At 48.7% G+C, this 13,826-nt stretch overlaps 1 protein-coding gene across 1 annotated transcript in view; it reads left to right on the forward strand.

The window, feature by feature from the left end:
* The window catches only part of PLXNA4 (plexin A4), a 424,337-nt gene that overhangs the window by 263,485 nt on the left and 147,026 nt on the right, over window positions 1-13,826 (forward strand). Inside the window, exon 4 of the mRNA XM_046020616.1 lies at window positions 5,074-5,205. Coding sequence (XP_045876572.1) covers window positions 5,074-5,205 — 132 coding nt within the window. The remainder of the gene's footprint in view (window positions 1-5,073; window positions 5,206-13,826) is intronic.

Below are 13,826 nucleotides of genomic sequence, written 5' to 3' on the forward strand. Positions count from 1 at the left end.
GTGGCAAATAAAAATTGTCTATGTTTAAGGTATACAACGTGATATAGGTATGTCTTATGACATAATTGGTGCAATCAAGCTAACTAGTATATCATACATCACTTCACATAGCTACTACCATTTTCCTTGTGGGTGAGAAGATCACTTAAGATCTACCTTCTTAGTGAATTTCAAATACACAAGTCACTATTACTAACTCTAGTCACATTGCTCTGTGTTAGATTTTCAGAACTTACTTGTCTTGTAACTGAAGGTTTGTATCACTTGACCAACATCTCCCCATTTTCCCCAACCCCAAGCCCCTGGCAACCACCATTCTAGTCTTCGTTTCTAAGAGTCTGACTATTTTAGATTCCGCATATAAGTGAGGTCATGCAATATTTGCCGTTCTGTGTCAGGCTGATTTCACATAGCATAATATTCTCCAAGTTCACCCATGTTGTCCAAAATGGCAGGATTTCTTTCTTTTTTAAGGCTTTATTTTACATATTAAAAATATAAACATATATATGTTTTGTATATATACATATGTAACATATATGTGTGTACATGTATTCACGTGTGTGTGTGTTACCCTTTCCTTCTCCTTTCATCCATCAGTGGATACTTAGATACTTTCCCTATCTTGGCTATAATAAATAATGCTGCTATGAGCATGGGACGTAGTCATCTCTTTGAGGTACTGATTTTGTTTCCTTTGGGTAAATACCCAGGAGTAGGACTGCTAGATCATAAAGTAGGTCTATTTTTAATTATTGAGGATCCTCCATACTGTTATCCATAGTGACTATACCAATTTACATTTTTACCAACAGTGTGCAAGAGTTCCCTTTTCGCCACACCCCTATCCACACCTGTCTGTAACGACTTGGTGAGCACCGGCCACGTCCTGGGTGCTGTGCTGAGACACGCAGTCCTAGCTTTTTCGCCCCTGTGCAGTTCCCCTCCCCAGTGCTCCCTGAGAATGCATCATCCTTCTGTAATTCATCTCTACCATTGGCCTTCCTGCCAGCCCAAAGAGCTCAGAATCATCTGCATACTTTCTTGCTCTCTCCTCCAGACCACTTACACAAAATATTAAATAAAACAAGTCATATTTTGACTCTGCTCTGCTCTGCTCTGCTCCTCCGTGCCAAAATGTGTCTTTTTCTATCTCTAACCTGGTTCCCTCTCCATGGTCAAACTGCCCAAAGTCCCACAATGACTCATTATTTTTAAATGCCTTTTCATGTGGAACCTGGTCAAAGGCTTTTGGAAAAATCTAAATGACTAAGAGGCAGGCACCAAGCTAGGAACCAGGAGAACTGAATTCTAGTCCTGACTATCCTCGCTTTACCACTCAACTTTGGGCAAGACCCAGAACAGCGCGCGCCCCCTCCCCTCCAGTTTCTTCATCAGTGAAATGAGAACAATGATGCTAGTTGTCAACATCATAAATATCTTAAAACCATCCAATGGGACGACATTATTTAAGAATGCTGTGCAGGGTAACAAACAAAAATATAAGGGATCATTATTGGAAAATTGACAGCAGCATCATCTTCATTCATATGCATGATTCTCTCCAACAAGAACGGTAGCAGGTGCAGACAGGGTTCCTCCCACTCTCCCAGGGTGACGTTGGCTTAACATCAATGATGTGCCCTTCATGAAGGGATGTGGGTTTATACAACCAAATGAAACTTGGTTCAACAGGCGCTGGTGTAGTACATAAACCCACGGAGGCATGGACAGAATCGGTCAGACCTTGGTAAGGGTTGAGGCCATGCCATTCACTGGCTGTGTGACCATGAGCAAATTACTAAACCTCTCTGTGCTTCACCTGTAAGCGGGATAATATTAGTGGTTACTGCGCAGTTAGATAGTTTAAATGAGAAGTTGGTAGGTATACCTGACACAGGGTAGTCACTCTGCTATTAGCAGTTCTTATTGCTATCTTTCATGTGAGGCCAAAGCAGCCAGGAGCCGGATCGTTCTACCTAAATTTTGTGATCATCCATCATCCAGCCAGTCCTACCACAAGATCCTTTTAGCCAAGATCTTTGTGAGATTCTTTCAGCGGATGGGTGAAATGGATGCTTTCCTTTCTGTTTCCTGAAATAAGTTGAGGACGGGGGAGGAGTATGGGGAGAGGGAACCCTGCCTTTGCAATGACTGATTTCCCACCTAGACTGAGTATAAAAGGGGGTACAATAACCCCATCCTGCCTCCCTGGGGAAGGCCCGTGAAAACTTGCCCTAGGTGTTCCCTGGTCCATCCCTCTGTCCCCACCCCCACTCACCTGGTTTCCTCTGATGTCCACTGGCACATTGCCTCCTGCTAAAGAGCAGGGAGCTGGGGCCCAGTGATAAAGAAGATTGATAAGGCACTGAATCCAATTTCCCCTGGGGATCAGATGATGGGCACCGCCTGGGATGCATATCCACCAGAATTCCTTGGGGGAGCCTGCTCCTGCCGGCAGCCTGGAGAGGCTGGAGACCAGCCAGAGTGCTCAGTGTCACTCTTGTCACTCTCCAGAGGTGACTCACAGCTGGGATGCAGCCTGACTGGGCTGGGGGCCAAGGCCATCGCCACGCAGTCAGACTTGGGTAGTAATCCCAATGGGTTTTGCATGAACTCTCATTTCATTCAGATGAAGGAAGGGCCTGGCCAGGATGGTCATCTGGTGGCGTGGGGATGGGCACGGAAGCAGGTGGGCTCTTGGAATCTGAGGCATTTTGATTTTCAGAGCTAAAAGTATTCTCTTTCTTTATCAGTTTTTTGTTTTGTTTTGTTTTCATGAGCTTCATGAGAAATCAGCAAAAGGAAGCTTTAGCTGCATTCATTTATTTCTTCATTCTTAAAATAAATATTTGTCAAGCTCGAGTATTTCAGTATCACAATCAGGAATGACTGGCAAAACCCTCTGGCATCGTATAGACCAGAGACAGATGCTGACCTCAGCCCCCTGCCTTTATCTAGGTGGCATGCCCCAGTGAATGAACGTGAAACCCACCAGGGAACAAGGTCTCATGTAATGGGGTCGTAAGGAAAAGCGTGGACTTCGGAGTCAAACTGAATTCAAATTCTGTCCCCAGATTTTATAGCTCAGGCTAATTGTTGACTGCACCTCTGTCTCATTTTCCTTGTTGTTTGTATCAGTATAGCAGTTAAGACTTTTGATGTTGCAAAAATGCCTTTTGATTCTTTTAACAATAAGGAAATAACTTGAGTAACTAGAAAGTCCTGATGGAGGGCAGGCTGTGGGTTCATTTTGATTCAGTGACTCAGGGGCATCACCAAAGACCAGGGACATCACCAAAGACCAGTTCTTTCTGTCTTTGTATGTAAACTTTTCCTGGCTTCAGCTCTCCTCTTTATGACAAAAGGGCTGCCAGCAGCTCTTGGAGTCAGCTGTTTCTTTGATGTGCTGAGGGTGAAGAGCAATCTCTCTTCCCTGATCACAAAACACTGTCTGTCCCTGTTTGCCCTGAGTACATATGTTGATTGACTTGGGCCTGTTTTCTTTAATCATTGCGGCAGCAGAGTGAGATGAAACTGAATTGCTCATGCCCATCAGGGAGTACCCCCCGCCCCCAGGGAAGCAGGGGGTGGGTCCAGTCTTGCCTCTAAGGTGGCAGAGGGTGGAACAGATGCTGGAGAGACCATGCACGTCAGGACAAATGACCACTAACCCCACAGGACTGAGAGGGTTACACCAATAAGGAATTACATGCAAAACCATTTCTTAGTGCCTGACATCTAGGAAGGGCTTAAAAGTCGTGCTTTAGAGGAAACAAACAGAGCCTGGAACAAACCTAAAAGCAAACACATAAACTGCAAAATAACCTAGTGTCGGAGTTTAGTGATTTCAACAGAAATGAGAGGCAGCAGATTTTCAGATGAATTGATGTCATCCGTTGACATTAATGTGGTGTCCCTTCTGTAATTTATTTTCTCTGAATAACTTCTCTTCTCCTTGATATCATGAGGGGTTAAAAATTAAATAGTAAAAATTACAAGTAAGTGCATAATGGGAATATATAGAATATAACTTTTTTCTTTAGTTTCTTTACTGAAACCTCTAAAATTACACTGCGTGTACCTTACAGAGTCTTACACAAGAGGCATCTAATCAAGTTTGGTGATCCCCTAGCTATTGCCTCTCCCTGTGTCCCTCCAGATGTTTGGTTCTGACTTTGGTGGGTGGCATTATAAGTACTGGGCAGTGATTGTGTTGAATCTATGAGCCCAGACTTGCAATGATTCCGATTCTAGAGACCTGGGCCAGCACCCCAGGTCAGCTGAGCACCACGCAGCATTGAGAAACCCCCATCTTTCTAGAATTGTCCTCCACTATGGGGGGTGTGGGCAAAAGTCTCTCCTGGTTGTCTCCACGTTGTCCAAACAGTTCTAGGAAGGCCCGTGAATGGACCAGGGGTGATCTACTCTGCTAAGTGTTCTCAGAAGTTTGGAGATGACTCATGCCCAACACACATTTTCCTGGAACGCTCACATCCCCTTCCCTGGGGACATGAATAGAACCTCCAGGAGGTTTGAAGACCTACCTCTACTCCTAAGGCTGAAGCAGAAGCCAATAGTTAATGGCCAGAATGAGCCCACTCAGTGTGAAACTTCTGGAATTGGCTCCTTGCCTGGTTCCCCCTCAAAGGTGTGGCAATGATAACTGGGTAGCCATCTCAAAGAATCAGCCTACATTCTTACACCCACTTATTTTCTGAGAACAAATCTAGCAAATAATATTGCCTTTCTGTTACACGATGGCCCTCTGATCTGAAGCAGCTTCAGTTACCCAGGGTTCACCCAGCCCCCAGCCGCTGCTCCCCAGTACCAGCCCCATCCTCTTCTCTGAAGACTTTGTGGAGCCTGGTTTGGTCTTCTGCCTTCCCTTCTCTCTGCCTTTCCCAGCAGGAGGCCCCTGGGGGGCTTCTATTCAGGGCCCGGGCTCAGCATCATGGAGGCAGAGCATACTGCCTCTTCCTTAGCTGTTGGGAGGGTCTCTGGGCTGAAGCTGAACTGTGGGCAGTATAGGATCTGAACTCATATCATCTCTCCTCTCCCTCTTCTCCGCAGATACGGGTGGATGGGCCCAGGGGCAACGCGCTCCAGTATGAGACGGTGCAGGTGGTAGAGCCCGGCCCAGTCCTCCGGGATATGGCCTTCTCCAAGGACCACGAGCAGCTCTACATCATGTCAGAAAGGCAGGTAAGGCTCTTGGGCTCTGTTAGATATTTGTCTTGTGCTAAGTACTAGCCTGTGGCTCAGTAGAAAGCTACAGGAGGCCAGCTGCAGAGAGGGCATTGGACTTATTCAGCTCAGTGTGTGTCTTTTTGGTTATATTGCCTGGGGACTGAGGTTGAGGGCACTGAAAGGGGGAATAAAACATTTAAAATATCAAAACATCTGGGAGTCTAGAACAAATCCACTAACTTCAAAGTGATGGGTGAGTAATAGATTTAAGGCCAGCATTTACTGTCTTTTGAAGAGACATGGTACAAATGCCCAAGTTTTTTATCCAGATTTCCCTACAGAAATTATCATCTCCTATCAAGGTCACCCTCTTGGACCCTGAAGGTCTATGGTGGACAAGGATTTGTTGCCCAAACATCCTAGTTGAAGGAACATCACAGAATAGTTCCAAATGGATGGAGATTCCAAACACGGGTCTCTATCCGTGAAGTGAGATGATACAGCATGTGTTCTGAACCTTTGTAGAACCTATAACTCTAGCATGAAGTTCTGGCAAATTCCATGAGGCCAAGCCAGGCAGAACAAGAGGGTTCAGGGATTACCGTTAACTGATACTGAGTAGGAAGTAGCAAATTTGGGCTTGTTTCTGGAACTCAGGTGAGTACTAAGTAAGTTCTTCAAGGGTCCTTGGCTTAGACCAGGACTCATGCGTCTACAGCAGGCAAAGGTATACATATCACCTTGAAAATTCCACATATTTAAGAGTATGGCTTGGAGTGCCCTAATTCACAGCAGAGTGTTCTGCCGCGGCAAGACACGCCCATCTCAAGAGTGGATTAGCACCGCCAGGCCTTCCCCTTCTCCTCTCTGTGTGGGGTGGGTCATTCCCAGGAGCTGTCCCTCCAGTTCATAAATATGTATGTGACACAGGCAGCAGCCATGAGGGGCAGATCCCATCTCTTATTCATCTTCATTAGCGAGGCCTGAACTCCCCAGAGGACCTTGCCGACAGAGTCTGGATTGTTCCGCCTGTCCCCTCTCTGCATAGGGAAGGAGATGAATACCACATTATGCCGCCCCCAGGGCTTGTGTATTATGCGTTGGCAGCCCACAGCAGCTCCACCCTCCCTAAGAGCATGATGACATCTTCTCTTGGTGTGGGACTCCCCACCCAGCCACACTGGGACCCATTGTGGTGCCTTCATTGAGGCTGCCCTGGCTTGGGGATTGCCTGATATGGAGCCGACAGAGGAACATTTGACCCCAGGAGCCAGGATAGGGTCTGAGGCAGCTCTTTTGCTCTCCTTTCTTGCTCTTTTGCAATGGAGCCCACACTCCCCACTCCCTGCCTACTTTTGAGGCTCTAGACATGGAGGGGAAGTAGCTTTCCTCGATAGAATGACTCCTTTGGAGAAGACCCATTGCCTCCACAAAGCATGACCTGTTTTAGGATTTCCTACCTTACCTGAAAACCAGGATCTCTCAACCTGGAAATTTATCTAAGAACTTCTAAAGATGGAAAATATAATTCATGGAGAGCCCCCTCTGATAACAGAGATGGGATTCTGAGCTCCTTGTCCTTTGCATTCTGCTCGCCGGAGAGTGGTCCATGGTCAGTACCTACCCAGGCTTGGAGAATGAGGCATGATGGGAGCTCTGGATTGTGGGAAAAGAAAGGAAGGCAGGAATGGATGGGGCCAGGGCATTCATCCTCTCTGAGGCTGCTCTTCACTGAGATGGAGGGCAGCCGCCATCAAAATAAAGTCCCAAGGCCCCTGACAGCTGGCCCAACACTGGTACCCAGTGGGTTTGCCCGTTCTCTGTGGGGAGCGGCGGTGCAGCACAACGGTTAAGTGCACAGGCTTTGGTGTCAGAATGTCCCAGCATGAACCTTAGCTTCACCATGCACTAAGCATGATCTCAGGCAAGTTTCTTAACCTCTTTAAGATTTAAGGTTCTCAACTGCTGCATAGAAGTAATAATAACATCCCATAGTGTCCCAAGGATCAAACGACATAGCACAAGTAACAGGTATGGCACGGAGTAAGGGCTTGATAAATGGAGGCTCTTGTTCTCATGACATTGCTGCAGGAGTGTCTGGATATTGACCATATTTGAAATCAGGGAGGTGGTGGCTTCAAGATTCTGGGTGACCTTTCAGGTATGGAGCTTAACAGTTCAGGTCAAGACTGAGGTGGGCTGGGGGCAGGGATTCAGTCCCAGTGGAAAGCCTATCAAGAACTCCACAGGCTGCCTTGTTGGCTGTGCGTACCAAGTAGAGCTGGGGCCGATGCACTAGGGATATTCCTGCCACGGTCAGCTGGTGGGTTGGTGTCAGGCATGCTGTGTCTGGATGCTTTGCCGGGTGGAGTCTACAGGTTAGTCTCTGTATGGCCAGTCGTGATGTGGGCTCTGCCTGGAGGACACCTCCCTTTCTCATCTGGCGAATTTTGCCTTGTCCTTCAAAATGGAGCTGTGCTGTCCCCATCTACAATGAGTGATAGCTGACGTCTGCTTAGACACCTCTTTGGTCACGCTTCTCACCCAGGGCTGGCTTTCTGTCCTTGTCTTTCTCTCCTACCAGACTGTCAGCAACTTGGGGGCAGCCCTATGTCTTCCTCGTCTGTCTAACTCTCACCTAATGGGCCTTTGATAATTATTTGATGAATGAATGAATGAATTATTGATTGAGTCCCATTGTCATCATGGACCCAGAATTGGAAAAGAGGGACTGATACAAATTCCCTCTCACGTTTCTTAATTCCCAAGTTCAAACTTACATATAATTACAAGACTACCCTTCAGGCAAAGGAAGTATCTCTCAAACTGTGGTCATCTGCCATGCTTAGTCATCCCTGCCATGACTCTTACCCTGTCCTGAACTATTTTTTGCTTTGTGTTTTTATTTAAGTAAACCTACTTAACCTAAATAGCCCACTTTAAACCTGCTTAAGCTTAAATAGCCTACTTTAACTGTCTCTTAAATAGAACTATTATAGATCTGATGTGCCAGTCATATATACCTAATTGGGATATTGTGGCTTATAAGAAGAACATACATTTGGTCTTCATGCCCATTTCTGCCACTGGGCTCCCAGAGCCCTTGGAATTTCCTGAGTGACGAGAGCAATGGAGGATCTTTTGTTTATAATATTTGGTCTTTTGTCCTCAGTTCCTGAAGTCTTCAGGAGCCATAAAAGTGAAATGGGTGTCTTGTTATTTGTAATAAGCTCCTTCCAACCACCGCTGAATTTATGTTATTTAGGTGACTTTTGGAAATCCCCTAAAGAAGGGGGGAAGGGTTGTTGGTTGTCAGGGGAGCCAGTCATGTGATTAGAGGGTCAGAAAGGGTAAGGATCGTGTAACTAATAGAGGCAGAGAACGGAGTGGTGTGTGTGTGTGTGTGTGTGTGTGTGTGTGTGTGTGTACATGTGTATGCATACCAATGTTATGTATTTCCTGGCTTTGTGACCACAGATAAGTTACTAACCCTCTCGGTACCTTATTTCTTCATTCAATACGAACAAATATTGAGCACCTGCTGTGAGTCAGCCACTCTCCAGATACTGGCGGTTCAGTGAGGGATGAGATAGACAAAATCCCTGGCCTGACAGTGCTATATTTTAGGTAGAGACTCAGACCACGAATGAGTAAATGAACGAATGCTGAATGTCAGGGGATAGTGAATACAACAAGAAACTTAACAGACTCCGTGGGAATAAGGTGGTGGCCGGGAACATGGTGGGGAATGCTCTTTTCAAGAAGGGTGTCAGAGAAGGGCTCCCAAGAAGGGAACCGTTCAACAGAAAGAAGGATAAGGCCTCGTGGCAGGAGGCAACTGGGAACAAATCCTCCTCCAGGGAGAAGGAACGGCTAGCTCAGAGGCCATGAGAGGCAAACACATACTTGGTGTTTCCGGGGATCCAGAAGGACTCCCTTGGAACGGTGATAGGTGATGCACTGGGAGAGATCCCCCACACCTCAGTTTGTGGTCTGTGAAATGGGAATGTAGTAAATGGTATGGCTCTCCTAGGGCACTGATGAAGACCAAATGAGATAATGCCTGTGGAAAGAGCTTGGCTCAGCATCTAGAAGGGAGGGCACCTCCAACCTACTATGATTGTTTGCAAATTGAATAGTTCCAACCCAGGATATAATTTCCTCTACTAGGAGTATGTGAGTTCCTCTTTATATCTCACCCAGTGAGGCTTTCACTTTCCATATGCACTTCTCCTCGGTGTGTCGGAGTGAGCATACAGCTGGATATCTCCATAGAATGCATGCGTGCATGTGTGTGTGTGCGTTCATGTGTGTGTGTTCATTTGTGTGCATGTTTCTCTGTGTGTGTGCATGCGTGTGTTTCTGAGTATGTGCATGCATGCGTGTGTTCAGTGTGTGCATGTGTGTTTCTGTGTGTGTTCGTGTGTGCACGTGCATGTGCACGCGCACACACACACACACACACACACACCCCTCCTCCTGCATGTGTCCCCGCCCGCATGTCTCCCATCGGCCTCCTTCCTGCTCTGTACGGATCTGCATGTATATACGTGGTGTGTATTTACTACGACTCCCGTGCTCCCAAGGGAATGTCAGTACACACCGCAGCTGCTGTGATAAAAACCTGCCAGAGCGAGGGGAGGGAAGTGAGAAAAAATGTCAGCGAGGCAGATGAATGAGGAGATGAGGCGGCAGAGCTGGCCTGTCCTTGGGGGCCCTGGAGCAGTCCCCCACCGGGGAAGGAGCAGCTGATCCCCAGGCGAGGCTAGTCTCCTCACTAGACCCCGGAGCAAGTGGCAGATTCAGCATCTCGGCCACTTCACGCAGCCGCCCTCCCCTGCCTGAAAGCCAGAGACCTCAAACACTTGCTTCTGCTCTGGAGATACACGTGTATTGTGTCTGGGCCAAAGCCATCCTTCATGGCGTTCTTGGTTTCACTGACTCCTGTGACAGTGGGTCTTCCAGGGGACACTCCAACGAGCTAGTGACACTCAGTCCTAGCTGTGATCCTGGACAAGATACCTGTGGGGGCTGAGGACATGGGTCTGGAGGCAGGTCCACCTGATGCTCGGAGTTCCTCGGAAGGCAGGGCCAGCTGGGGCAGCTCTGCTTGGCTCCTTCCAGCATAAGCCAGCAGCCAAGTAGCGAGGGCCTTCTTGCTTTGTAAACCACTACCTGGGCCTGATTCATTCATTCACTGAACGCATGTTCCCTAAGCATCTGCCAGGGGCCAGGCAGTAGCTAGCCTAGACCTTAGGGACACGAGGGTCAAGAAACACATAAAAACCTTGACCATAGGGGCTTGCGGGTTTTGCAAGAGGGCACAGCAAAGAAGGAGCCATCATCCCAGATAAATCACATAGCATGTTTTGGGGTGAAAGGAAATGGGGCAGAGTAAGTGGGGTCTAAAGACCTCGCCAAAGCAAAAGAGTTGTCATTTCCAGCAGTGGTCAGAGAAGTCTTCCCAGAGAGGCACGGGCGTGCAAAGGGACAAACAGAGGAGGCCTGGTGACCTATCCCCTTCCTCGTTCTTCATGTTTCTTTTCAAGCTCCGGGCTCGGGGTTGGGAAGCAGAGCTGGTCCGGTGCACCTGTTGGATGGGACTGGTGAGAGGGTCCCTTTGTGACTGGGGTTTTTACCATGTTGACGCTTGCCCGGGGAAGTTCGGTTCAAAGGGAAGGTGGTACTGTGGTCCAAGCCAGGTTCAAGCTACTTGGGGCTGGGATTCCAAACCGTATGGAGCCTTTGTGTCATGGGGGACCATTACTGTTTCTTTGTGCCTCAGTGTCCTTCCCATCCCCAGCCAGCTCCAGGGGGGCTCTGAGGGCAGCCCATGTGAAGTCTGGCAATCTCAGGCATCTGCAGACCCATCTCACATAAGTACAGCTACGGAGATGGTTTCTGTCCCTGCTGGGCTCCTGTGAGAACGATTCTGACCCTCTGGGCTCTGGATCCAAGGCAGGTCTCTCCTGAGGTCCGTTTGAGGTGACAGGACCATCTGGTGTCTTTCTTCCCACCCCTGCAGGGGACAGGGCTGTATGCTGCCATTTGTGTCTGGATGGCTGACACTGTGACAAGCCCATTTGGACGTTTGCTCCTGGCACCCAGACTGGGCTGTTCTGATAGCTCCTGGGAGAGGAAACTTGAAGCAAGGCCCTAAGAGTGAATGGCAGGAAACAGAGCTGTCTCAGACACTCGAAAAAAGAGGAAGGCTGTTGCGGTGTTTTACCCGAGGTCACTCAGATAGAAGCCTTCCCATTTGTCTGGAACTGATCCAGAAGGTTCCATCATGCCATCACTGAGATGCTCCCACTTTTCACTTCCTTCTCTGTAAGGCAGAAAATCTCCATTTTACTGTCACAGTACTGGAGGGACCAGCCTCCTACACTCCCCAGGTGCTGGGACCCTGGCTTCCCCCTAGCATCACAAAACCCCAGAACTGGAAAAGCCTTCAAGGCATGTTGGGGCCACCTCTCTCCTGCAGTCTTTTCCCTGTAGGACTGAGGAGCCAACCGAAACCCAGTGAATGGCTTGGCCAGCGTCACACAGCACGGTGGCCAGGGAGCCAAGTGAACACTCAGTTCCTCCCGTGATGTTTTCTGTAGCCCCTCTTCTCATGAGGGACATGGAGCTCTCCGTGGGGGCAAGCAACACTCTTTATCTTCTGGTCCTGTCTGTGGAAAACATACACCTGACTCCTTAGGCTCCAAAATGAGCCTGAGAAGGCAAAAGGGCTCGCTAAGGGTTGACGGCTGAATGGGGAGGTGGGGGCAACAATGGGAGCCCAGAACTGCCCTGCAGCCCCGTGGAGAAGATGCCTTGTCTTAATCTGCCTTAGTTCCAGCCTGGTAGAGGTTGGGACAAGAACTCCCTTACAACAGCTATCCTGAGCCTCTTGGGGTACATGAGGCTCCAGACACAGTCAACCCAGCCCATAGAAAGAGTAGGCAGGGGAGCCCCCTCCTTTTCCAACAGACATGTTTCCGAGTGGTCACTCATGTAGGCATGAAGTGTCCAACACCTGAATGTGATTGAGTCCGGTCACCTCCCCAAGAGAGGAAATGACAGTGGCCTGACATTTCTCAGAAGGGGAGACTGGAAGGCAAAAATGTATGCAGGAGGGAGCGCACAGGGTGGTCCCGAATAGGTCCTGAACTTGGGTTTCCATCCAGACCCTTTGCACACTCACCAGCCCTGCCACCGGACCAAATCTCTCATGCAGGTGGCACTTCGATTTCTTCATGTGTCAAATGCAAATGATAATGACACCTTGCAGGGCATGTAGGATGAAAGGTGAGCTATGTAAAGGGCCTAGCATGTAGTAGGCTTTCAGGAACTTGTGGGAGCTCTTTCCATCATTATCATCATTATTATTCTCACTTTGGTAGCTGAAGGCCGGTTCAGCTCTGGGCTCCAGTTCCCCAGGACAGCCTATCACGCATGCCCCACTGTCCATTCGGAAGGCCCTCGGACAATACTAAGCCTGAGCTTTCCCTTTATACTTGCCGGTGCTGCCCTCCAGGAGACTGAAGAGTCAGGAGCCCGTCGACCCTAGTTAACAGAGCTGGGCAGCCTCTGCGGAGCTGGGTGGGTTTTCCTCTGTACTCTACTTCTGCTGCGGAGCAGGAATTTTAGTGTGTTTGAGCTGAAACCCACTGGACTTGAGGTTTTCACAGACCAGGCACCTGAACTCACTTCTGGCTCTTCATCCATCAGGACTCCTAGGGCAGGCAGTGGAAGACGCTGGAAGAGCCAGTATATAAAGGGAGGGCAACAGGGGATGGGGGAGGGGGTGGTTCAGGAGGAGGACTAGGAGAGGCAAGGGGCAGGTGATTAGGGAAATACCTTGGCAGCTCCTAATCCTGATCTCCATTAAGCACCTGTCTCCGGCAATTGCCTTGACAGTCACATCGCCTCTCCACTCGGGTGTCTGCATCCCGAGACCGTCGGGGCACTCAAAGTGCCATTTTAAAGACAACTACCTGTACTATTCCACTTAGCAACATGCGAGGGGAATCCAACAGCTTGGGCAAACAGGGCCAGGGGCTGCTGCATCTCTGCCCCCTTCCAGATCCTTCCTCCCACCATGTATGCTTAGCAAGTGCCTACTGCATGCCCTCCCAGCCCAGGCGGAGCCACTGCGTAGAATCAAAAAGAGTAGAAGGAACACGTTGTTCTGGGAGTCTCTGTGAGGGCTAAGCTGGGAGCAGACTCTAGCCTGCAGCCTGAAGGACACAGTCTCCTCGTGCACTTGGGTGGGTATCATGGGGGCTCTGGCCTAAAGGCTAGAGCTCTTGGGATATTTCCCAAGATGGTTCTCAATTCTGCGGGTACCACTCAGCTCCCATCTCCTCTTAGCTAGGGTGGGTGTGGATGGAAACTGACTCCCATCACCCTAGCCCACTCCCCTGTCCTCTAGGGACAGAACCTGAATGGAAGTGGCTCAGTTCGGTGAGACTGATTGACTGGTGCTTGAGTTCTGCTGAAAGAGAGGCTGGGAATATCAGATACTTAAGCGAACTGTGTTCTCAGTTTGAATATTGATGAGACATTTTCAAAAGTAAATAGATGCATGTTAATTTGTGCCATTGTTCAAGATGACTAGTTGGCATTAGCAATGCCACAGGACTTCACCA

The sequence above is a fragment of the Meles meles genome, chromosome 10 (assembly GCF_922984935.1).
Source record: "Meles meles chromosome 10, mMelMel3.1 paternal haplotype, whole genome shotgun sequence".
Lineage (NCBI taxonomy): Eukaryota > Metazoa > Chordata > Mammalia > Carnivora > Mustelidae > Meles > Meles meles.